The 26651-nt window shown below is 40.2% G+C and overlaps 1 protein-coding gene across 7 annotated transcripts in view; it reads left to right on the top strand.

Annotated features, from left to right (window-relative positions):
- Positions 1–26651, top strand: part of APP (amyloid beta precursor protein) — a 271030-nt gene that overhangs the window by 182099 nt on the left and 62280 nt on the right. For all 7 annotated transcript variants that reach the window (XM_008266825.4, XM_008266826.4, XM_008266827.4 and 4 more), the window contains 2 exon segments: positions 6782–6856; positions 7934–8092. In XM_008266825.4, coding sequence (XP_008265047.1) covers positions 6782–6856; positions 7934–8092 — 234 coding nt within the window.

A 26651-nucleotide genomic window follows, 5' to 3' on the forward strand; every position in this document is an offset into this window, starting at 1 on the left:
AACTGGTACCCATATGGGATGCCAACATTGCAGGTGGTAGCTTAACCTACTGTGCTACAACAGCAGCTACAAAGTTCTAATTTTACATGTTTTTTATGAGGGTGCCCATGACGGGATTTTTGTATCCTCTATGAGCACACTACCTAGGAAAGATCCAGATATAGTAGGTGTGGTAGGACTTTGCAAGCAAATTAAGTCTGTAACATTCTCTAGTGAACTTCATAGATAAGTATGTGAAATGATGGATTTGTTAATTTATGTCACTATGGTAACCTTTTTACTATCTATATGTACCCCGTAAGATTTGTGTATAGAGAAGAAACCAGTACTTCATTTGATTACTCTGTGTGTATATAGTACCCATAACCACCATGGTGTAAGTTAAAATCCATTAAAATGTTTTTATATTAAATGCCAATGTTTTTATATTTAATACCAGGTTACTACAAGTTTTAATCTACCATTTATTACCATGGTTGTTCACAGGACCATAGAAACGTTAAACTGAACCATCATAGTCATGTCATCTAGTTCCATAGGTAGATAGGTAATGGAATAGAGGTTCAAGGGATTGCCTTTCTACTCTAGCACTATGCAATGTAAGTGGCACAGAAATAGAATTTCAAGCCCAAGCCTACCTTACTTCTCGTATGGTATTCTTTTCCCTATACTCTACTGCAAACCTTATTTTTCTTAAGCAGAATCATTATTAAACAAATTGAAAAATAATTTATGTCTAAAACATAGCTAATCTGACAAATACACTACAGTTTAAGTTACACCTACCTCGAGGCAGTGGACATTTTATTAGAGTTTGATCATGATTTTAGCCTTTCTCAGATTCTTTGTTCTTTGACTAATTCATTTATCAAATATATGTCTAGCATTTATTGTTTGCCACTCACTTTTCTAACTTGTGGCCTAAAACTTTAAGAGGAAATGGAAAAAAAAAAGCAGGAAAGATAAGTAAATGAAGAAAGAACTTATTTTTAAAATCAACCATTCCTCTCTCTTTGGTGTTATTCTGTGGTAAACATCAAAAGATGTGACTAATTTTTGTTTTAATTACCACAAATACTTGAAAAATGTCTCAATAGACCTAAAATGTGATTCATGAATTAGTGAGCCATATGTTGTCTAAGATCATAAAAAGTCTTTAGCAGACTATAAATTGTGTATTTTTATTTTCTGTGTGTTCTGATGTGAGGCCTTCCTGGACTGGCCAGTTCCTAGAGAGAGTAAGTGTGTGGTCTATAAGCAAGTCTTTATTATGCAAACCAACAAACCCAAAGCACATACTCCCAACTACTTTCTCTGTCTATCCACGGCTCTAATCAACCCAGGTTCAGCAGCCAGACAACTAGGGATAACCCCAATGTCAGTGAGCTTTTTGTTACTACAAGGAAATACCTGAGACAGGCTACTTAGGAAGGAAAGAGAGGTTTATTTAATTTACCACTCTGGGAGTTGAAAGTCCAAGCCACTTGATGCAGGCTCTGACGAAAGCCCCGTGGTGGGTTGTGGAGTGCCTGTGGAGAGAGAATCACTGGGATCACTAGTGACCCAGGAATCAGAGACCGAGCAAGGCCAAGCTTTTATGATAACATTTGTGTGAGCACTGTTTCCCAGGCCCATGCCCCACAATGATTGAAAACCCTCCAGTAGTGTACAAGTTCTACCATCTGGGGACCAAGCCTTGAACACTAATACCTTCAGAGATAGCCAAACACAACCCCACACCCCAGAGCCTGTCAAAATTATTCACCATACTCCAACCTAAGTCTGTATACCCTGACTCACTCATTCCTTCCCATGAAAACCATAATAAATTCTCTTGCCCCTGTTTTCCTCCCACTCCCTCTGCCTCCTGATTGGCCCGGTTGCTTCCAAGTGTACACGGGGTCTTACATGTGTGGTGTGCATCTGCCCTCTGGGAACTGTGAAAGACAAACTGTGTTTTAGTTGTGTCTTCTTGTGTTCTGCTAGCCTCGCCTCCCCTGAATAATAATAAAACCCACATTTTAAATATAGAATTAATTGTGTATCAAGAAAGATACAAATTTTTGAAAAAAGATTATCTACAAATGTGGATCTATTTCAATATAATAAATAACCTAAAGTAAAAACAAAAACATTGACTCACAATGCTTTGTGCTCTGGAATAGTTAAGTGCAGATTTAGAGGTTACTGATGATAATAACTTACTTGGAGTGCGTTAGTAAGGTGTCGCCTGAAGCCAGTACTCTTGAAAAATGGAATCTTCCGTAGGAAAGATGCTCATCGCTGTTGGGGCGAAGATGCTGGCTGAGATGTCATCACTGTTGGGGGAACAAAAAAAGCACAGGCGGCCGATGAGTCGCACTTCCTGCCACTGAAATGTGCTTTTCTAAACTTGAATCCCATCTCACTTCTTATTTCTGGAGCTTTCAGAGGCTTCCCACTGCCCTCAGAAATCCAATTCAGGGCACATTAAGTCCAAAAAAAAAAAAAGGAAAATAACAAAAATAAACACTGCTCAGCTTGCCATTTCCAGTGCCTACCGCTGCATCCTGACTTCTGCATACACCATCTTGCACCTGCACTGCCACCCCCATCTTGTGTCCAACTTTAAACTACTGCAGTTAGTACACTCTGCACCCACCCCCAGCACCTTCACTAGTCCTGTTAGCACACTCTGCACCCACCCCCAGCGCTGTCTTACCCCTCCCCCCGACCCTGTGTGCTCACCTCAGCCCGGGCCTCCTGTTGGTCTCAGCATAACCTTTTTCACATTGGTAAGTCCCACCATACCTATACACCTGTGTGATGCTAAGAATGGGATGAGCAGTCATTGCTCTTACCTTTCATGTAATTCTAAATATTTGCTCTTCAGACTTTTAATGACTTTTTTATATTTAGAAAGTATATCAAAAAGTCTTGGAAAATACATACTAAGAAAAGACTACGCATGGATTTTTAAATTTTTTTTTGCACCAGAGTAAACAGATAATTCATTTGAAAGGCAGTATGACAGAGTGAGTGACATAAAGAGATCTTCCATCCACTTTTTTTTTTTTTTTTTTTTTTTGACAGGCAGAGTGGACAGTGAGGGAGAGAGACAGAGAGAAAGGTCTTGCTTTTGCCGTTGGTTCACCCTCCAATGGCCGCCGCGGCCAGCGTGCTGCGACCGGCGCACCGCGCTGATCCGATGGCAGGAGCCAGGTACTTCTCCTGGTCTCCCATGGGGTGCAGAGCCCAAGCACTTGGGCCATCCTCCACTGCACTCCCTGGCCACAGCAGAGAGCTGGCCTGGAAGAGGGGCAACCGGGACAGAATCCGGCGCCCCGACCGGGACTAGAACCCAGTGTGCCAGCACCGCAAGGCGGAGGATTAGCCTAGTGAGCCGCGGCACTGGCCCATCCACTTCTAAACTCTCCGTAATAGCCAGGGCTGGGCCAAGCCAAAGCTAGGACCCTGGAATTCCAACTGGGTCTTCCACATGAGTAGCTAGATCCCAAGTACTCGGGCCATCTCCTGATGCTTTTTTAGGCACAGCGACTGGATTGGAAGTGGAGCAACTGGGCCTGGAATTGGTGCTCCATTGTGGGATGCCAGCATCACAGGCAGCAGCTTAACTCCTTGTACCACATGAATTTCCCTATAAATGTATCTTTGTTTTTTTAAGATTTATTTATTTATATGAAAGTCAGAATTACAGAGATAGAGAGGGAGAGATAGAGACAAAGATCTTCCATCCATTGGCTCACTCCCCAAATGTCCACAATGGCCAAGGCTGGACCAGACTTAAGCCACAAGCTTCATCTGGGTCTCCCATGAGGGTGCAGGGGCCCAAACACTTGCGCCATGTTCTGCTGCTTTCCAAGGCACATTAGTGGGGAGCTGGATCAGAACTGGAGCTGCCAGGACTCCAGTTAGTGTCCATTTAGGATTCCAGCACTACAGATTGCGGCTTAACCTGTTACGCCACAGTGCCAGCCCCATAAATCTATCTTTTAATTCCATCTTCCATGAACTTTCTGAAGTACTCAAATGTCTTCTCTCTCTAGCTGGGTTTTGTAGATTCATTTTATCTCCCCCTTAGTTCATATCAGCCCTACTTACCTTGCATTTTATTATTGGACCCATTTAGTCATTACCTTTTAAAAATAAGAAAAAAATAATTGTGGGTTGTTTTTTCCAGGATATCTTGGTCATTTTGATTCTGTTAAGAAAACTGATTTCAAATTCTTAATTAGTTTCAAATATTACAGTTTCTAGGTGGGAGGGTGAGTTCAGTTAGCACATCTCTCTAGCCCGTTGCTAAGTTCCTACCAGTTTTCATGGATTTTCATCGTCTTTCTGTCATCAGATAGATCTGAGAAAACTAAGAGCTATTCCAGAGCAGAGAATGCTGTATAGTGGATCCTAGTGACATGGGAAAGTGAAACACCTACTATCAACATTTATCTTCATAATCTAATGTGTGATTTCTGGTGACTTCCTTTGAACTTGCTTGCCTCTTGAGAATTTTTGCTTAGTAGTAGTCATTCTCTGCCTAAAATAGCCAAGTCTATGAAGACTCATAAATCCAGGTGAAATTGATACCTGTGTGGCTGTGGGGAGAATTTCTCTGTGAGAGGATACAGAGCAACTGCAAGATCCAGATTCTGAGAATCCTATTTTGCAAATTGGGGCTTAGAGTAAAACAGCAGGGGTGTCAGAGCCATAGGGATCCTTCCGTCTCCATTTGTTACCTACATCACCTTGAGCAGGTGTCATTACCTGATGCTTTAGTGAGGATGCCCATGCCTAATCCCACAGGTTGTTGAGAGGAATCAGTTAAATTAGACAGACTTTGTAAAGCACTTAATGCAGGGTTCACAGCAGTGTTACCTAATATGTGTACTGCATTGGATGCCATTGTTCTAAGGGATATGTTCAGCCTACAGTCTATGTTCATTTGTAGTAAGAAGTCCCAAGGAGAAATGCATTTTATTTGTAGGGGGTAGAATATTGTTAAATTGTTCTGAAAATCAACATTTGCTTCCTTTCAGTACGTTAGCTAAGCCTCCTTAATTATTCCATGGACCCCTAGCTCAGAGCTGCAAAGTGCAGGTTCCAAATGTGCAAGGTGCAACAGTAACTGTGTAAATGTAATATGGGAAGTCGGTTTTTCACATTCCTATGAGACCTTTGGCTTCTGTCTCAAACTAATTCTGAAGTTCTTTGTGTGACGAATTCTTGGTAGAGTACTGCCACTGTGAACATTCTGGTTGCAGGAAATTGAAATCTTTTTATGCATGGCTTATCTCCTTGCTATAAAGCCAAAATAGACTTCAATATCCCCTTTCCCACAGGTGCCCTTCATTAACTCATACAAACACCAAAGTGACTGGGACAATATGTTTCTTGTGTGTTCTGTTCTTGCTCATTGTGCAAGACATTTGTCCTCATTTTGCTGTGAATTGTGAGGTTATTTTTGATTCACTGTTCAAGAATAATAAAAAATTTATTCCATGCTTTTTCCCTTATTTATTAAAACAAAGGTGTTGTTATCTTAGGCAGAATGTAAGTAGTCAAATATTATTTAAAGAATCAATGCTTATGGATAATAAAATATCTAATAGAAACCCACCCACATGGAAAAATTTATGTGACATTATCTGATAGAAATTCTGTATCCATAGTAATTTCTTGTGAGTCTCTCTTTCTTGGTGGTCTTGAATAATATCACAAACATCAATTTCTTAGGGACAAATACCTACAGAGTACAGAACTCCAGTTTTGTCACCCTTGGAAGTACACAAAGTATGCAAGAACACATCTGGTAATAGGCCAGGATTTTGCTTAGCTCATCTTTGTTCATGCATTTTATGTAGCTACATTTACAGTCTACCTGACAACAAAACACTTGAACAACCAAAGGCTATTGGATTTCCTTTACATAGGATACAGGAGGTAGATGCTAAGGTTTTCTTTCAACAATGTGCCCAGCTGTAGACATTTGCCCTTGGCATTAAGAACCATGAGCTTGCACTAGGAAAATCCAGGCGTCCATCAAGGTTGAGAGCAAGCTTTACCTCCCTACAAAGCACATTCACCTGGTTACTAAATTAGTGTGCTAGTCATTCAAAGTAATTTTGGGTTTATTCAGAATATTTTGTGTTTTGTTGGAATTTCTAGAGACATTGAGAGTAATCGTTGTTATTCATGACTGCAGTTGGTGGACATAAGGTTCCAGCTGCCCGCAACCGGTGGATTTTAGGGTTTCAGACAGAAGTCTCTTTTCCCATCCCCCATTGCATGCATCACTTCATTTTGATGTTGCATTTGTGACACACAGACACCCATAAAACACTTTATGTATTTGCTTCTCCCCCCATACTAAAAATACACTGTTTGAAATGTTTTACTTCCTTTCATAAAAGACTAAAAGCATTGTGTTCAGTTTTATATTGGAAGACACTATTTAGGAAGTATATGCTTTTATGAATGGTTGACATTTGTTCACATCAAATAAAATGATTGTCAGTCATTTCTCAGAGGGGCAAAAAAAAAAAAACCTTGTTTCAAAAAACTATATTCTTGCAGTAAATGTAAACATTCATGTTTACTACACTGCTCTGATGTTATTTACATCTTAGTGGTAGGCCAAATATTATTCAGGTACACGTGGATAAGGTACTTTTTTTAGTACTAAAATTGACAAAAATGAATGAAAAGTATAATCATCCATGCAGTTAAATCTGTTTTTGAAGGAAGCTCTGATGGCTTTGATTTCAATTGTCTTCTAATTTCGTAGGTCATGAGAGAATGGGAAGAGGCAGAACGTCAAGCAAAGAACTTGCCGAAAGCTGATAAGAAGGCCGTTATCCAGGTAAAATCTTCACCCATTCCCTAACAAGGAAGACTTGTCAGCAACCTGTTTATTGAGTACCTACATGTGTACCAGCACCTGCTAGACCCTTATGTGGAGATATTCCTGTTCCCTTGAACTTGAACTATTCCTAAGCATTGTCTAGTAATTGTGCTGCGTAAACTCTGCCTTATATTTGTGCCCGGTTTTTTCAAGTTATAATTTGTATTAGTTTTTTGTGACTGTAATGAAATAACAGAGGTAGGCTCACGTTATAAAGAGGCCATTTAGTTCACATTTCTGTTGATCCAAGGATACAGTGCCATTGTCAGTTTGGCTGTGGTAAGGACCTCATGATGCATGGCAAGAGTGTGTGCCTGAGGGAGAGCTCACATCTCCATACAGGAAACTGGAGAACAGTTCAGGGATTGGGCTCATTTTTGCAAGAGCTCAATGGTCCCATAACACCTACCTTGATTCCTTCTAAGGGCAGCTCCCCAAGTGACCTAAGGACTCCCCAGTAGGCCCAATACCTAAACATCATAACACTAAGGACCAGGCCTCCAGTACATGAACACTTGGTATTCTTGCCAAAACCATGTCTAAACCCTAGCACAATCCATTGTCATAAAACTCAGTTATGAATAATATGTCATTGTCATTGCTATAATCTGATGCTTCTGCCTCTGGCAGAAATATCAGAATCTGTATTTTTGACTGGAATCAGTCTCTATTTACCTTATATTACCCAAGAGTTTATTGTGGTTGTTTGCTAAAAATACTTTAAGAGCTGAATTAAAAAAAATATGCAATAGCTTCAAGAGTATGTAAATTTGTCAGGTGTTACCTTACTCAAATGATTCTTCCAGAATCCCCTGAAAGACTGATTAAATTGGGGGTTCAGAAAATACAAAAAAGGGAGATAAACTACAAAACATGCAAAACCAATTAGAATGTTGGGAAAGACTATGCCACCTTTGGGGTAACCTTCATCACTTAAAGAAAAGGGAATAGGAGCTGCGTCTTAAAAGACATGAATTTGTACCCCATCCTGCACGTTCTGTGTGCCTGTTGACATGTGTGTGTTTGCTGTGGCAGCACTTCCAGGAGAAAGTAGAATCTCTGGAACAGGAAGCAGCCAACGAGAGACAGCAGCTGGTGGAGACACACATGGCCAGAGTGGAAGCCATGCTCAATGATCGCCGCCGCCTGGCCCTGGAGAACTACATCACCGCCCTGCAGGCCGTTCCTCCTCGGGTAGGTCTGCCCCTGACCCAGCTGCAGGTCACAGCGCAGCCAAGAACTGAAGGTCACATCAAAGAAATTAGGAGAAATGCCATAAGCATTGTCATGCACAGGGTCAACCTCTGTCTGTTCCATTTTGCAGGCAGCTGCCTCCATTGGGCTGCTACAGCTTAATAGCCTGTGCGTGGAGAAGCAAACCAAGCTTCCCAGGGCATTAGCATGCAAGACCTGACTTTACTTAGTATTCCAGGGGTTCTGACAGCTGATGGCACAGTTGAAGTCTGTGGGGAGCAACTCGGACTAGACTAAGTTACTCGAATTAAGACTTAATCTATGCATCTGCTCTCCCACAATATGGCGCTGAGAAGGGAGTAAACAGCTTCTACACAGCTGCCTCTCGCCAATTTGATTGACTGAGCTGCAGGAGCTGATCCTGCTCCTGATTGGAGGAGAGCAGCGTACTCGGCGTGTGGGTAGCAGAGTTGGGATTGGTGGAAGAGGACTATAAAGGAGGAGAGAGACAACATGCACCAGGAACATCTAAGGGGAACACCTGAGGAACATCTGAGCAGCCCCCGAGAGAGCCGGCCAGCGGTATGCCGCTCCCCCGCGGAAGTGGGGAAAGTGGCAGGGGGAACCGCCCTTCCACGGAGGTGGAAGGGACGGTAGCCAACCCGGGAAGAACCAGCAGCAAACCCGGGGAGGGCCGAGCAGACGAAAGAACAGCGCAGGGTCCTGTGTCGTTCCTCCATGAAGAGGGGGAGCGACATAATGGTGCCGTGACTCGGATAGGAAACCTAGGCAGGGTTTAGTGTCGTTCCTCCGTGAAGAGGGGGAGCGACAGAAGTCCAAATCGCAAAAGCTGTAAGGATCTCTAAGTCTATTCAGGCTGCGATAATAGAATACCATAGGCTATGTGACTTACAAGCAACAAAAATGTATTTCTTATAGTTTCAGAGGTAAGAAATCCAGTATCAGAGTACCGACAGGTTTGGTTTCTGGTTAGGGCTTGCGTCCTGGTTCATAGATTTTTTGTTTTCCATAGTGTTTTTGCATGTCCTCAAATGATAGAAGGGGCAAAGGAGCTCCTGATGCCTGTTTTGTAAGGACACCAGTCCCATTCCTGAAACTCAACCCTAGTGACCATATCATCTCCCGAAGCCCACCTCCCACCTCACCCCAATGCACTAGGCCTTAGGATTCAGCATTGGAATTTGTGAGGAAGGGGAGCACAAACATTCACACCATAGCAAAGGACAGTAGAAGTAACCCAGCCAAGCCCCCTCATCATCTAAGTTGTGTAACAGAGGTCAAGAGAAGTTTAGACATGACAGTTGTAAGAATATCTGCTGGACCAGTAGGAACTAGAACTTGAATTCCCTGTTCAGAGCAGGTGCCTTACTCTAAGTATTAATGATATCAACACCAAGGAAGCTTATTTGTGATTTTCATTGATTAGGCAAAGACTCCTTCACTAACACCCAGTGGGAAAGTTTGCCTTGAATGTCAGCAGCGTTCTAAGCCTCAGTGTATAGCTTTATGTCTGCTTGTTCTATTATTGAGTGAAAGGTTTTGAATTTCCCAACAATAATTGTGCATTGCTGTTACTCTTTGCAGTGCCATCAGCTTTGCTTTGTGAGTTTTGAGGTACTATTTTTAGGTGTATAAACATTTGGAATTTTTATATCTCCTTTAACCCCTTAGCATTGTCAAATTATTTTTACATCCTGGTAATATGTTTTGCTCTGAAATCTACTCGTCTTACATTGACAAAGTTACTCCAGCTTGGTTTAATTAATGTTAGTACAGTATGTTTTTCATCCTTATCCTTTTGTTTAGCATTGTATATTTATCTTTGCATTTAAAGTATATTTCTTTTAGGCATTCTTTTAATTGGAAAGACCATGCATGTATGACTAAATAATGAGGTTATTGATAGGGCTACATCTAAATCTGTCATCTTGCTATTTTCTAGTTGAATTGCTTTTTATTGCCTTTTTCTTTTTCTTGGAGTAATTGAATATTTTTTTTTTAGTTTGTGTGTGTGTGTGTGTCTGTCTGTCTGTCTGTCTGTGTGGAGAGAGGGAAGGAGGGAGAGAGAGATTAGTCTCCCATCTGTTCACTCCTCAAATGATCATGAAAACTGGGACTGGGCTAGGCCAGAGCCAAGAGCTGAGAACTCAGTCCCAGTATCCCAAGTGAGTGGCAGGGGCTCACCAATCACATGAGCCAACACCTGCCATCTGTCGTGGTGTGCATCAGCAGGAAGCTGGAATTGGGAATGGCGCTGGGACTCAAACCCAGGCAATTTTAGCAGTTTTGTTATAGTTTATAGTAAATATGTTTAAGCTAGCAATATTATATCAGTTCAGGTGATATTATGCCACTTCACAGATGGTATAACAACCTTAAAATAAAATGTCTTCATTTTCTCTCTCTCACCCTTTATGCTATTGTTGTAAAATGAGAGTTCTAAATAATAAGAAAAAATAACTTCCATGTTTACTTATATAGTCACCATTTCTGCTGCTTTTAATTCTTCATGCAGATCTGCCTGGTTTCATTTTCTTTTTGCCCTAAAGCTGTGCTTTAAAATCTCTTAGAGGATGTGTGGGTTCCTAATGAATTCTTTTGCTTGGATATAACTGAGAATACTTTTATTACACCTTTGGTTTTGAAACATGTTTGCTGTTATAGAATTCTCCATTGAGGCTTTTCCTTCCATTACTTTACAGGAAATGCTGCTTTGTCTTCCTTGTGTTGTTCCCACTACGAAGGTGTTATTTTTGTGTTTCTTTTATCACTAGTTTTCACCAATTTAATTATGAGGTGCCATAGTACAGTTCTCTCTGCCCTTAATCCCACTTGGCCATTTTTCATGTTGTCAACTCACATATGAGAATTCATATGTAGAAATTCAATCTGGGCTTTTATGCTTTCCTCTGTAATATCTTCAGTATCTTTACTTAATCTTTTTTTTCCCCCACAAAAAAATTCATTGGAAACCTAATCATTCGTTTCAAGAACTGATTTTTTAAATTCTTTTTAAAAATGTATTTACTTGAGAGAGATTCAGATTGAGAGATTTCCCATTTCCATCTGCAGGTTCACTCTTGAAATACCTGCAGTGGCCAGGACTGGGCTGGGGCCAAAGCTCTGAGCCAGAAACTCAATCCAGGTCTCCCATGTGGGTGGCATGGATCCAACTATATGAGCCGTCACTTGCTGCCACCCAGAATACTCCTAAATAGAAAGCTGGAATTGAGTGCAGAACTGAGACTCAAACCCAGTCATTCCCATATGGGATGCGGGCATCCCACGCAGCATTTGAACCACTAGGACAATGCCCACCTCTTTTCTTCACTTTGGAAAGTATGGAATCCAATTAACAAAAACTGTTCAAACATCCTTGTTTGGTAATTCCAACACTCCTGCCAACTTTGGGTCAATTTTGATCTGTAGTTTATTGCTGTATGATATTTTTCCTGCATCATTTCATGTCCAATAATTTTCCAGATGTCAGACACTGAATTTTATCTTGTTGAGGCCTGAGTATTTTTGTATACCTGTAAATTTTCGTGAGTTTTGTGCTGGAGTATAGTTACTTAAAAATACTCTGTTCCTTTTAGGTTCTGCTTCTTGGGTTTGTTGGGTGGGATCAGAGGAGTTGCCTATCTGCAGTAGTTTATTTCTCACTAGTGAGGCAGACCCGACTGTGTAAGCAGCATGAATGCTGAGCATTGCTATCGGACTGGTGGGAACGATACTATTCCTGTTCTTGTGTGAACTCTAGAATCTGTTATCCCTTCTCCGTGTAGGAGATTTTTTCCCCTGGCCTCAGTTTCCTTCACATGCGTGAGATGATCGTGACTCAGCTCCATTCCCGAGAAGCACTGCATGTATATATCCAGGTTTTTGTTCAGAGCGGCATTCCTCACCAGTACCTGTCCTGTGGGTTTTAGTCATTTTGGTCTCTCCCAGCTCACTCCATGTCCTCATCTCTGAGGGTCCTCCATGATTTTCTTCGCCATTTTAATTTTTCTTTCCCTATAGTGTTAAATACAGAAATCCATAAGGAGGCAAAAGAGAGCTCCTGGCATTCTTCCAGGTACCGAGATGGTATTGACTTCGCAGTACCAATGACATCACTGCAGTCTCAGGAGACTTAGTGACTGGCTCAGGGTGACACCACTGGCAGGTGACAGGGTAGAGCTGGGAATCACTGTCGCCACTGCAGTGCCTTCTCACTAGACCATACTTCTTATCTTAACAAAGAGCTTTGAGAAAGAATATCCCCACCATTAGCAATTTCACTTTTTATTAATCTCTGATACAGCCAGCCCACTCACTACTCAGCTAAATTCTGCTTGGATCTCTGCAGAAGCAGATCCTAGCTTCCTCTCTTTCTCTAGAATACACTTTAGGGGAGAAACCATTTGCCAGAGCTGGGCAGAGTGGTGAATATTGAGACCAGAACCTTAATACAGGCCCTTTGTGAAGTGGTCCAGCTGAACGGCCAACCTCTGATGAAAGAGCTTCACTAAGTAGTCATTGTTGGAACTAAAACCTCTGTGAAGACTGAGTGGAATCTTCAACAAACGTTCACTGTAGAGTTTAGTCTCCATCAGTCATTACAGGAGATCATTACAATGGCAAAAAGGTGTTTGCCAGTTTCTTGTTTTATCAAAGGAGATAATTTTAGATTGGTTATAGTAGTGCTTCTTGTGGGCCTGTTGATCACTTCATGTATACTTAACTAGCACATTCATTTGAAATAAAAATTAAAGACAGGCTCTCTGAAACAGCTTTGGCCTAGCATTAAGTTGCTGGTTTGAATGGCATCCCTTGTCAGAGTGCCTAGGTTCCATTCCTAGCTCTGCTGCCGATTCCAGCTGCTACTGCACACTCTTGGAGGCTGCAGAAGCTGGGTCTCTGCTACCACATGAGAGACCTGAATTGAGTTTCCTACTCTCCACTTCTGCCCGCTCAGACCCGTCCTTTGTGAGCATTTGGGGAGTGAATCAGCTCTCTCCTTCTCAAATAAATAGAAATTTTAAAACCAATTAGGAGTATTTTACTGCCCCCAAAAATGGATTGCTATTGATTAATCCAAGGAGTCCAGTTAATATCTTACCTCAGAAATGCATAAATCGCTTTTTTGTCATAAAAAAAGAGAAGCTACGTAGTTATGGGTCTGAGATGTTGCCATTTTTGTTAATTTACCATGTTGTCCAACGCTTTGTTTAAATTTCAACATACAGCTTACATTGTACTTAGCTCTGCACTTTAGAAAGTTCCAGAAAATTCTAAATTCCTTCTTGAGGTCTTTTATACATAATTCATGAAAGTCAAAAATTAAGAGCTTGACAGTATTATGTAAGGATGGCTACATCTTGAAATCAGGGTTATAAAGAAATATTTCTGAATTCTCCCTGTTACTTCATACAGTGCCTGGAAAACACAAAATATTAGGCACAGTCAATGTTGTTTGATTGTCAGTAAACAAATTAGTTGAAGTATTTCTCTCTGAAGATGTTACCACTCTTAGAACAGTTATCCTCAAATCCTTACCAAAATCTACCATGTATTCCCAGACTTTGCTAACATACAATTTTAAGACAACATGGATTGTATTTAGTTTCTTTGAAGGTCAGGTTTATTTCATACGTTTACCCATATTTTAAAATCCAAATCTGTAAATGTAAAAGGATGAGGTGGTGTCACATCAATTCCTTATTCTACTATGAATTTCATTTTGTAATTCGCTGTGTCTGTGTGAGCTGTATGTTCTAAATTTCCATTTTAATTAATTATGTTCCTACAGGCTGATAAATGAATTTCCAGCCTTGTGATGCATTATTTGATTCATATTTAGAATTGCATGTATGTGTTTGAAATGAATACTTAAAATATTACATTAAGGTTTTTATTTCCCTTGAGGGAAGAAAATCCAGCCAAGCTGAATCTTTGTGCTGGGGATAAACTCTTGCTCTGTGGAGAGCTTGTGGCTCTTCTAAGGACCAGTCCCTTAATCTTTGTACTTTCCTAAAAGTGTCCTTGGAAGATCAAGTCATTGTACTGCTTCCCCCAAGACACACTAAATTCATCTCCAAAGATGCATTTATACATAACTTCCATTGCCTTTGGAGGCTTCAAAGCCATTGTACTTAGGATGACTTTAAAGCTAAGCTATTAACAAGTATTAGCCAGCTTTCTGCATCCCTGGGCGTCTTGCCTCTTACCTTGTTAAAGCTTATATTCATGCTACTCCTTAGTCTCATGAATTAGGAGCTCAATACAAGTTAAGTAGCCCTAATCTGAAATCCAGGATGCTCCAAAATCTAAAATTTTTGTAACAGCAACAAATGCAATATCAATACCTGACCTCATATGATGGGTAACAGTCAAAATGCAACACACATGTTACATAAAGTTATCTTTAGACTATATGTACAAGGTATATATAAAATATAAGTGAATTTGAATCCCATCTTCAAAATATCTTTGTTACATATAAGCTAATATTCCAAAGTCCAGAAAAAAGTCCCAAACACTCTGGTCCCAACCATTCAGATGTGGGATATTCAACCCCTGTTGTCTGAGATTTCCCTCTTAGTAGCTGTCAGGGTTTTACTTCTCATTTCTAAATGGAAGGATGTCTATATTTCCTTTTTGTTCAACATTCTGCAAAGTGAAGCTAGACTTAATATAGGATCCTGTTCAGTTAAACCAAAGCCTAGGTAGGGATTTTTATATCTACATATAAACTCCTTATAGCTCTTCTGGAAAAAGTTAACAACCCCTAGTTAGTAAGAATTGAAATGTTTTGAGAGATAAAGAACCAAACCTTTCTCTGTAATTCTGAGATTTTTGCATTTTGTACATATTTAGTTTAAACCTTCCGTTAGAACCACACTGTAATTATTATCCCGACACTAACTACTTTTTAGCATTGTTGACTTGGCAGTGAGAAATTTAACATTTTCAGGTTCATCTCTGCCTGTGTGCCAGTCAGGTAGTCTTGATTTTCCATGTCTCACAGTTGCAGCCATTGTATCCATACTATAATTTATTTCATGCTCATATCTGCTGCTTCACACTCAGACTGTCAGTATAATTGAAGTAAAAAAATGTTGACAGTTCGCTCTATAGCATCTACACTCTTTCCATTCTCATTTCTAAATGGTTCAGCCAGATGTTAAATCTTCCCAAGATGCCTAAAATCTTCTTCATAGAATTCTTTGGTCACTCATTAATGTTGTGAGACCCTTAATTAAGAAGCATGACTTTGTCATTAAATTGAGATTTTCAGTATATTGGTGAGTTCTAGCATCAGAGCAAGAAATGTCCAATAATTGGCAGTGATCCTAGAGGAAATACAGTAGTTAGCAGGTGTTTTGTGGCAGGTAAACTGGCAAAGGTATGAGGTGCTTCCGTGTGATCAATTTTCAACCGATGTGCAGTGTTCGCATTGTCGCTTCTGTCTTTAGCCTGTATGGGTATGGTGTAACTATTAAGTTTTCTAAAGCAAAAGGAAATTGAGGTGCTAACCTTGCTCACTTTAGTTTCTATATGATATTGCTAACTGCTCTTCTCCCTACAACCCATCCTTTTCTACTAATGATTTGATTGCAAAAGAAATATCATACATTTTATAGAATGTGTATAGATATCGTATATCTCCAAGGTAAATATAAGACGTTTGTACACCAGTGTAGTAGGTGATAAATAAGAAATAGTTGCTGAATTCTTAATGTGTAGAGAGATGAACACTGTGGTATTTAAGGCATGCTATTAGAAAGCTTTCAATGGGAATAAAAATTTTGCAAAACCAGAAGATATTCAAAAGGCCACTATATTAAAATGTTTTTGAAATTTAAATAATTACCCTACATCATATATATTTATTATTTATTCATTCACCATTCCTTTTTTTAAAAGATTTATTTAAAAAAAAAACAACTTTTATTTAATGAATATAAATTTCCAAAGTACAGCTTATGGATTACAGTGGCTTCCCCCCCATAACATCCCTCCCACCCGCAACCCTCCCCTTTCCCACTCCCTCTCCCCTTCCATTCACATCAAGATTCATTTTCGTTTCTCTTTATATACAGAAGATCAGTTTAGCATACATTAAGTAAAGATTTCAACAGTTTGCTCCCACACAGAAACATAAAGTGAAAAATACTGTTTGAGTACTAGTTATAGCATTAAATCTCAATGTACAGCACACTAAGGACAAAGATCCTACATGAGGAGTAAGTGCACAGTGACTCCTGTTGTTGACTTAACAAATTGACACTCTGTTTATGGCCTCAGTAATCACCCTAGGCTCTGTCATGAGCTGCCAAGGCTATGGAAGCCCCCTGAGTTCACTGACTCTGATCATTTTTAGACAAGGCCATGGTCAAAGTGGAAGTTCTCTCCTCCCTTCAGAGAAAGGTACCTCCTTCTTTGATGACCCGTTCTTTCCACTGGGATCTCACTTGCGGAGATCTTTCATTTAGGTTTTTTTTTTTTTCCCCCCAGAGTGTCTTGGCTTTCCATGCCTGAAATACTCTTGTGGGCTCTTCAGCCAGATCTGAATGCCTTAAGGGCTGATTCTGAGGCCAGAGTGCTGTTTAGGACATCTGCCATTCTATGGGTCTGCTGTGTATCTCACTTCCCATGTTGGATCATTCTCTCCCTTTTTGATTCTATCAGCTAGTATTTGCAGACACTATTCTTGTTTATGTGATCCCTTTGGTTTTTAGTCCTATCATTACGATCAATTGTGAACAGAAATTGATCACTGGGACTAGTGAGATGGCATTGGTACATGCCACCTCGATGGGATTGAATTCGAATCCCCTGGTATGTTTCTAACTCTACCGTTTGAGGTAAGTCAGCTTGAGCATGTCCCGAATTGCACATCTCTTCCCTCTCTTATTCCCAGTCTTATATTTAACAGCGATCACTTTTCAGTTGAGTTTTAGCACTTAAGAAGAATTGTGTATTGATTACAGTATTCAACCAAAAGTATTAAGTAGAACAAACAAAAAAAAATACTAAGAGGGATAACATATTAAGGTGCTCATCAACAGTCAGGGTGAGGGCTGATCAAGTCACCGTTTCTCATAGTGTTCATTTCACTTTAACAGGTTTCCTTTTTGGTGCTCAGTTAGTTGTCACCTATCAGGGAGAACAAGTGGTATTTGTCCCTTTGGGATTGGCTTATTTCACTCAGCATAATGTTTTCCAAATTCCTAACAAGGATCACTTTTCAGTTAAAATTTAAACACCTACCTAAGAATAATTGTGTGTTAATTACAGAGTTCAACCAATGGTACTAGAACAAAAAAAAATACTAAAATGGATAAAGTATTACATTGTACATCAACCGTCAGGACAAGAGCTGATCAAGTCACTGTTTCTCATAGTGTCCATCCATTTCATTTCAATAAGTTTATTTATTTATTTGAGAGGCGGAGGCAGAGAGAGAGGTCTTCCATCTGCTGGTTCACTCCCCAAATGGCTGCAACGGCTGGAGCCAAGCTGATCCAAACCCAGGAGCCTCTTCTAGCTCTCCCACGTGGGTGCAGGGGCCCAAGCACTTAGGCCATCTTCCACTGCTTTCCCAGGCCATAGCAAGGAGCTGGATCAGAAGTGGAGCAGCCGGATCTTGAACCGGTGCCTATATGGGATACCAGCACTGCAGGCAGCGGCTTTACCCACCATGCCACAGTGCCAGCCCCTCCTTTCTTTTTAATTGAAGCTTGTATAAATTGGTGAGCGTGAGGTGGCTCATTAACTTGAAAACTTTTAAGGACAAACCCAGTAACAAGGAGTCAGTGGAAAGAAAAACAAGAGAATTAGGCTTATAATGAACAACATTATCCTATGAACCGTGCTAAGCAGTGCGCTTGCTGTTTCGGTAGAGCATCTCAGTAGTACCTTCTTGCCTTGCTTTGAATGTAACTCAGTAGACACTTGCTAAAGGCCAACAGGAAGAATTTAACCAGAGATACTCTTTTTTTGGTCTTTTTAAGTTAAGTTAAATAGAAAAACCCAGAAGTTTGTGGGGGGGGGGGGGAAGACATTCACTTGAAAGCTATCTTGAGCCATATTCATGGCCCAGATTCTCTCCACTGTGGAGCCACACTCGGGTTCTGCCTTCACAGTGGAAACAAGTCTTCGTCAGAAGCTGTAAAAACCCAAACCGTTAGGTTGCTGTGCTTCCTTCCAGAAAACACACACAATTTTAAACATTAATACCTATTTTCATTTCATCATTGAAATTGAAAAGCTACTATGAAAATACAAATAATTTCCTTTTATTAAACAAATGCATAGCCCATTATTTAAGGATCTATTCATTATTCACCTGTCTGGTATTACCGATCTTTGCTCCAGAAAGCAAAAGAGCAACACAGGACCCTTACCCTAGAAACATACACAGATAGTTTCACATCAATGTCAAGCGATAAAACTTATCCATGGATCCCAATGTAAAGATGCTAGGTTATATTTGGATTTTAAGAAACTGTATTCTTCAGTGTTTCACTACTACAATGAGATACCTGAGGCAGGCTACATTTTAAAGAAAAGTTGATGTTGATTCCTGGTTCTAGGGGTGTAAGGTCTGGCATCTAGTGATGCCCTTCTTGTTTGCAGAATCTTAAGGCAGCACACGGCAGGAGACAGGAGCTGTGTGTCTGTGTGGTTTCTTTCCTTCTTACAATACCAGGATTCAGATGTGAGGGCTCCACCCTAATGACCTCATCTAATGCCAACACTTCCCAAGGCCCCACCCTCTCAGGAACTCACAATGGATAGTAAATTTCAATCCCAGAAGCCTTGTGGGATGCTCAAACTATACCCAGACTACAACAGAAGTGTTACCTTGAAATTCCCTATATAAATTTTTTAAATAAAAAATACCATGGAATTTCCAATAGTTCAAAACACTATTTAAGTATAGGAGTAGGAGATGGTGAAATTAAATGAAATATACATGTGCTTATCCTTAAAATCTTAACTAGTTAGAGAATATATGAATAAAGAATATTGAAGTCCAATTATAAATAAACAAAATCCAGGCAGATTGCTGTAAATCTCTTAAAAAGTCAATCATCTGTACCACTTGGCATTTGATGATGGGACCATTGGAGAATCTTTCCAAAGGTCAGTTACTTTAAAAACATCTTCTGTTTACCATCTCTTCTGCAACTGTGTGGGCCTTGCCTTCTGGGTTGCATTAATAATCCCGCTTATGTTTAAGAGCTTAGATGTGTTTCCCTGCTTGGCTAAGCAAGACTTGAAGGCGTACAAATCCAAATAATCTCTTTCTGAAAGTACAAATCACGGGGTTGAGTCAGGTAATAAATTTCAGTTCTTTGTGCTGTCCTTCCTAATTCATAGCTGTGGTTTGTATAACCAGTCTAAGTCATTCCTGAGAACTAGCAAAATATTCTGGAGGGAAAATATGAAGTTTGCCAGATTTGAGAAAAGATCGTTATCTTGTGAGAGATAATATTAAAATCCTTGCCTAGGGCCGGCGCTGTGGCTCACTTGGTTAATCCTCCGCCTGCGGTGCCGGCATCCCACGTGGACGCCGGGTTCTAGTCCCTGTTGCTCCTCTTCCAGTCCAGCTCTCTGCTGTGGCCCGGGAAGGCAGTGGAGGGTGGCCCAAGTGCTTGGGCTGCATGGGAGACCAGGAAGAAGCACCTGGCTCCTGGCTTCGGATGGACGCAGCAATGGCCATGGCGGCCATTTGGGGGGTGAACCGATGGAAGGAAGACCTTTCTCTCTGTCTCTCTCTCACTGTCTAACTCTATCTGTCCAAAAAAAAAAAAAAAATCTTGCCTATGTTCTACCTTTTATATTATTATGAACACTCTCCTCACCTTCCATGCCACCTATAAAATTTGTGACTAGAAGAGAGTGACTTCCTAAAGGGATCCCTCCTACTGCATCTGCTAATTAGGGTAAATTTTTCTGCTCTGTTTGCAATTAACATTGTTCCAGCTTTAGTTAGCATAGTTTGAAAAGCACAAGATGTAATTGCGGGGTGAGGCAAGATTATGAAGTAGGAAGGTTGTTAGTGTGTGGAGGCTTTGGTACAGGGTTCCTCTGAGGAGGCATTCTGCTGCCGTGGGAAGGCAGGAGCAGATGGGAGATGACTTTATATTCGCTTGGATGCTGCTGTGTTCTCTCAGAGTGCAAAGTCGGCACCACAGTGGTGGCTGGAGATGCTGGGGAGGAAGGTGCAGTAACTCCTTAGCCATGGGCAGAAGCTTTGCTCTGGCAAAGTGAATTAACTGCGTTAATCTCTTCTAGCATGTAACAAAATTTGAAAAAGCACTGAGGGCTCAAGAATCTACCATCATTTCTAATGTTTCTTTCTCCATCAAGGCTTTTGTTCATTTTAGCATATTATTTTTATTTGTCCACGCTCACTCATTTTAACTTAATAAAATTCATTTACATGCTTTCTGAAGGAAAGAAGGTAGATAGATTTTGCAATGAACTTTAAAAATTGAGCTCAAGCCCTAGCTTTTAAAGACAAGAGAGTTTGTGATCCACAGGTTCCCATAGAATCCTCACCGATTGTGGGATTCTTTCTCACATTTTTCTTGCAGCAGTGACAGTGTCTTTGAAATTTTAAGTGCCAAAGATCCAAAGCACACTCTTCTATGACCATCTCACACAGAGATTTAGCTGTTTTCACTGTGTATTTAAGTCTGCACATAGAGATGTTATATTTTACATTATATGCTCAGTATTTCTTGAAAGCTGAGATGTAGAACTGTGAAAATAATAGCTGTGAACCTATTTGTAAAAGTAGACTTACTTTTTTCTTGGTAGGTGATTAACTTCCTCAGACAGTGTTGGAAACCATTAGAGTACAATTTAATGCTCCAGGAGAGGGTTTTCTGAGTAAGTCCCCTTCTGACCTGGAAAGATTCAGGTGTTCCCTCTAAAGTGAGTGATTTATTTACTTCCTTCATGGCAGGATTATGTCCAAACTCTAGACACTTCATTCCCTCCCATCAGGAAGTGGTTTAAGGCCCAAGTCTCTATTATAATAAGCTGCCAGTTTTCTAGATCAGGCAGAGAGCTACAGAGTGGGGTAAGAGGCTTGGATAGTCACGCTTTCATGTACTTCCCTGTGAACTGTTGAATAAGAAGCTACATAGTCAGTCATGACCAACGTTGAGTCATCAGGTCTGTCATCAGTTGGTCAAATGGGTCTGATTCATCCCAAGTGCCAGGGACACCAAATTATGAAATTTGAGAAACTCTGTAAAAGAATCAAACGGAAAAGTCAATACATCTGAGAAGCAGGAAAATTAATAAAAGCATATTACCTTTTATAGGAAAAGGCCATGACAATTCCTTCAAAATTACTTATATCAACCTCAATCATTAGCATAGGTAGAGGAGTATATAATATCTGTTGGAATTACTGAAATGAATCTTCATGTGGAGACTTGTTTGTATGTATGCAGTCCATGAAATATTTTCTGGGGCCAAGCAGCTGGTGAAGCAGTAAGACACCTGCATCTCATACCAGTGCTTGGGTTCAACAGCAGGCTCTGGCTCATAACTCGAGCTTCCTGTTAATGCACACCATGGGAGGCAGCAGGTAAAGGCTCATGTCGCTGGATCCCTGCTACCCATGTAGGATACCCACATGATTCCAAGCCCCTGTCATTGGCCTGGCCTCTCCCCAACTGTTGCAGACATTTGGGGAAGTGAACCAGCGGGTAGGAGATTGCTATCTATCTGTCTTTCTGCTGTCTGTCTATCTTCCTACCTACCTACCTACCTGTCTGTCTGTCTGTCTATATATATATATATATATATATGTATTTAAAATGGCAGCTAGATGATAGGTAGGTTTGTAGGTAAGTACATAGGTACTTGAAGATAAAAATCTGAATATTTTGGGGGAGAATTCCCAGTTAAAACAACTTCCTAAAGGATTCCACTATACTGTATACAGTATCTATCTATAGATAGATCAAATGGATTTATGATAATTGGTATATTCTATGAAAATTGGGAATGCCAGTCTTCTTAGTGTAGAGAGGAATATTTTCCATTCAGATGATATGAAGGATATTCTAAACTATTGGAACTACTTTTGATGTTTTATTTAGCTGTAGATTATTCATTAATTTTATGGACAAACATTTATTAGCAACCAGGTTGTGCCAGGAGGTAGAAGCATGTTAAAAGTTTATTCTCAGAGAGGAAAATGATTAATATTCCAAAATGTAAATCTGCTCTTTTCAGTAAATTCTTCTCCTCTTTGCTCTCACTGTAGGTGATGTGTAATCCATTTTAGTTTCCTGTTCTTAATCCTTTATGAATTTTCTTTCTGCATGATTTTTTAAAATGCACTATGATGGTAAGGTCAATTTACTGCAAACTGAGAAGTGCCACCTCTGTAATTGTGAACACAATAGGTAGCTGTGTAATTACGAGTGAAGCACGCTTTCAGAAACAATGGTGACAACAAGACACTGGATATGACGAGTCCCACTGGGACAGATTTTTCCCTTCTATTTTCTCTAATCTTCAATGGAGGTTTTAATAAGATGAGCTGAGAATGTCAGCATAATCAGATTGAAGTAGTAATAAACAGAATAGCCTAACTGTGAAATAAAGAGAATTTGCCAAGGGAAAAAAAAAAATGTGTTGCCAATTACAGAATATTTCAGGGCAATTGAAATTATATACATATTGGTTTTCAAGAAATATCTTAAAGTCTCTGTATTATCAATATACTTATCATGAGCCACTGAATTCTTCCCCTTCCAATCATATGAAAATCTTGTTTTAAATATGAGTATTCTGACAATATTAACATTTAACAGCAATTACTCTTAGAGAATTCATTTCTGTATTCTACAGAGCTAACCCAGTGTTTCTGTAGAGATACCAGGTGCTTTTTTCCTACTCATCCTATATGAATGTTTCTTTGTTTTTAATTAAAACTTTAAGAAATCTTTGTCCTAACACAATAAAATCAACCTTTCTAGACAATCAGGAGTCCCTGCCATTCTGAAAGGTGTGACCTGTAGCTCTAGAAATAAATAGTTTTAAGCTTTGGGGAATTCTATATTCTGGCTAAAAGTTGTGAGGGCAGTTATTTATTTATTTGAATGAAATATACCGAAAACAGAACTCTGTTTTTTTTTTTAATATTTAGTTTATTTTTTTTTTTTGAAAGAGAGGGAGAAAGAAAGAGGGAGGTCTTCCATCCACTGGTTTGCTCCCCAAATGACCACGATGGCCAGAGCTGGCCCAATCCGAAGCGGGAGTTTCTTCCGGGTCTCCCATGTTGGGGCAGGGACCCGAGGACTGGGGCCATCCTGTGCTGCTTTCCCAGGCACATCAGCTGGGAGCTGGTTTGGACATGAAGCAGCGGGACTCCCAACATGCGCCCATATGGAATGCTAGTGCTGCAGGCCTAGGCTGTAACCCCGCTGCACCACAGCACCGGCCCCTTTGGTTTTTTGTTTGTTTGTTTGTTTGTTTTTTCTTTTTAACATTAAGTAGATAAAAATACAGCAGTACAGGGAAGTGTTGCCTATTTCTCCTGATAACTAAAAAGAAAAGAAAAGCGTTCATTTCTGAGCTGTAGACACAAGCACCATTTTATGTGGTTTGATTCATCTCCCTACTTTCAGGCCTAGGAGCTAATCTGATTTCAAAAAAAAAAAAAAAAAAATCCTAGAAATGTGTCTGGATGATGAAATCAACCAGACAGAACCTTTGAATTCATTTGTTGAGGGATATCCTAAAGTATTCCTGGATGATCCAATTTCCCCAGGCTTTGCTTATCAATTAGGCATTAGGGGGCAAAAAGCTTATATTTATGTAGATGCACACAGAATGTGTATCTGAACTCACATAAACAATGATGAGGTCAGACCTTATTATGAGCTTCAAGAGCTCATTATCCCAGCAGGAGCTGAAGCCTGAGCATTCCTCAGAGCCTGGTGTGTTACTGTTTCATTATCCAGCCCCAGGGACTTTTTGAGGGAGGCTAGGAATCTATTTCTGAATATATTTCTGAAGCATATACGGAAATACTGTATTAAATGATAAGCCATTGAAATCATTTGGCCATGGCATTAGCATTCCCCAGAATATTAACAGCAGTACCCTCATCCCTCAGTTGCATTCTCTATAGAGTCAGTTACCCACACTCAACCGTGGTCTCACAGCAGTAAGTAGAAAGTTCCAGAAATGAACATTTCATATGTTTTTGATAACTATTACAGAATCATTATATGTTGGTCTCTTACTGTGACTGGTTTATAAATTAAACTTCATCATGGGTGTATATGGATAGGGAAAAATGTGTATATACAAGAGGTCTTCAAAAACCTCAGGGGAAACGCCCATCTTTCAATTCCACTTTTCCATAAGCTTTTTGAAGTACCCAGTCTCAGGTTTGGTTCCACTTGTGGTTTCTGACTCTCACTGGCGGCCTTGGATAATTGGGAGGCAATTATACCTGAGTTTCTAGGAACTAGAAATTGAGGTAGAGAACATAGTGTCTTTTGTAACCATTGTCATTTATCTGTGTCAACTCTCTTTGTAATTTGTAAGACTGTCTTTGGCTTGATTACATTCTTGGATCACCTAGTGATTAGAAGGGGCTCTGGAGCCAGATAGCGGAGCCAATCTGGTCTTGCTGTGACAGTGACAAGCTGTGACACCCTGCTGTGTCTGTACTGCCTCTGGGCCTCCTACGTCACCTTGGTGCACAGAACAGCTGTCCCTCTGTCAGGGGGCTGAGAACAAGAATGGATGAGTTACCATGCATGAAGCACTTGAAATACCATCTCCTTCATATAAGCAGGGAACAAAACACAGAACTGTTATTGCTGAGAGGAAAGAAAGGGGTGGGGGAGTTGGAGGCGAGACCTGACTTGAAGAAATAAATGTTTGTTGAGTACCTGCATTGGCTAAATATTATTTACTCTCACTGAAGAACATTGCTATCTGAATTGCACACATGCAAAATTGAGGCTTTTATACTTATTTTGAAATGGATGTTAATGTTAATAATTGGCAAGTAAGAATGTATGCTGTTTATGGTAACAGTGGAAGTAGTTAGTGAACAGAGCTAATTCACTCGCCATTCTATAAATTGCAAGTTATCTTAATGCAGTCATGCAGATGCCAGTCTAGAGCGTCAGTATCCTGGTATAGTCTTTTGTTGGTGACAAAAGTGCCTTACAGAAACACGGGTCACTAGCTGGGGAAAAAAAAAAAAAAAAGTGATGCTGAAAAACAGTCATTCCATTTTTAACTGAAGTGTTTTTTTTCTTATTTGAACCCCTCAACGAAAAAAAATCCCATTTTCATCAAAACAATAAATCCTTTTCAAGAGAGGAAAATGAAATAAGCAGCTATGGAAACACATTAAAATGCTGGTCAGCTGCATCAATGATGGGCAGGCAGGACCATCATGGATAAATGTAATTAGTTGCAACCCTTTCTGTCGCCAGCCTTGGAAGTATAATGATAATAAAACTAGAGGGAATTTTTAGGCCTCGCTGCTTAATAACAAGCAAACGTCAAGGTTAGGTAAGACCCACAGCACACAATCCTGCATATAAAATGTCCCTGACAGTCAACTCTATTCAGCCCTTAATTTCTGACATTAGAATTTTTAATTAGTGTATGTAAACCCAAATCTTGTGAATTTCCAACTCTTTTACTACTTTTCTTCTTTTGAGATATAAAAGGCCATTCTCTGATTTGTAGATTAAGCTATTCACTGTACAAATCAGAGTTGTAATCAAATGTTGCTAGAAGCTGTTTTTAAAGCTTTGACATCTGCCTTTCTTGGCATTATGGGGAAACATACCTCTTGGAAGAAATCAGTAAGTATGGCAGATGAACGTAGGTTTATGTCATTTTACTTGTGTATACTGACTTTCTCACGTGGAGGAACATGGTCTGTGTTGCAGGCATGCGACAAGCAGGTTCTGAGTACCCCCGAGTCAGGCACCAGGGTGATGGGGGTTCCCAGTAGAGAAAAGGAGTAGCACCACATCTGGCCTAGTGTATCTCACAGTGAAGAGGGGGCTCAGAAATATAAATAATTTAATAGAATATGTTTGGTGCAGCAGTGAGAGTTTGTGCAGCAGTTCATGGTGTCACAGTGAAGGACCATCAGATTCCACCTGGGATGATGGCACACAGGTGGTCTCCAAGTTAACAAAGGAGAGGCCGAGGCACATCCAGTAGAATATGGGCCACTGAGCTAGGTCTTGTAACCTCCCCTCCCCAGTTTCTCTCTCTCTCTCTTTCTCTTCCCTCTCTCCCTCTCCCTCTCTTCCTACCTCTCCCCCCTACACACAATCTCTGGAAATAAATTCCATGCCTTCCAGCTGGTTTTCAATGTACCCATGACCTGTCAATTCCTGATGGCAAAATTTGTTGAAAGGGCCAGTTTTCTTTTCCCGCCATGAATTCTCATCTTTTTTTTTTGTCTTAATGAAGAAGAAATCTATCTTTGGAAATCAATCGTTTTACAAAGTCATGTAGTAGAAAGCAT

Source organism: Oryctolagus cuniculus, chromosome 4, assembly GCF_964237555.1.
Source record: "Oryctolagus cuniculus chromosome 4, mOryCun1.1, whole genome shotgun sequence".
Lineage (NCBI taxonomy): Eukaryota > Metazoa > Chordata > Mammalia > Lagomorpha > Leporidae > Oryctolagus > Oryctolagus cuniculus.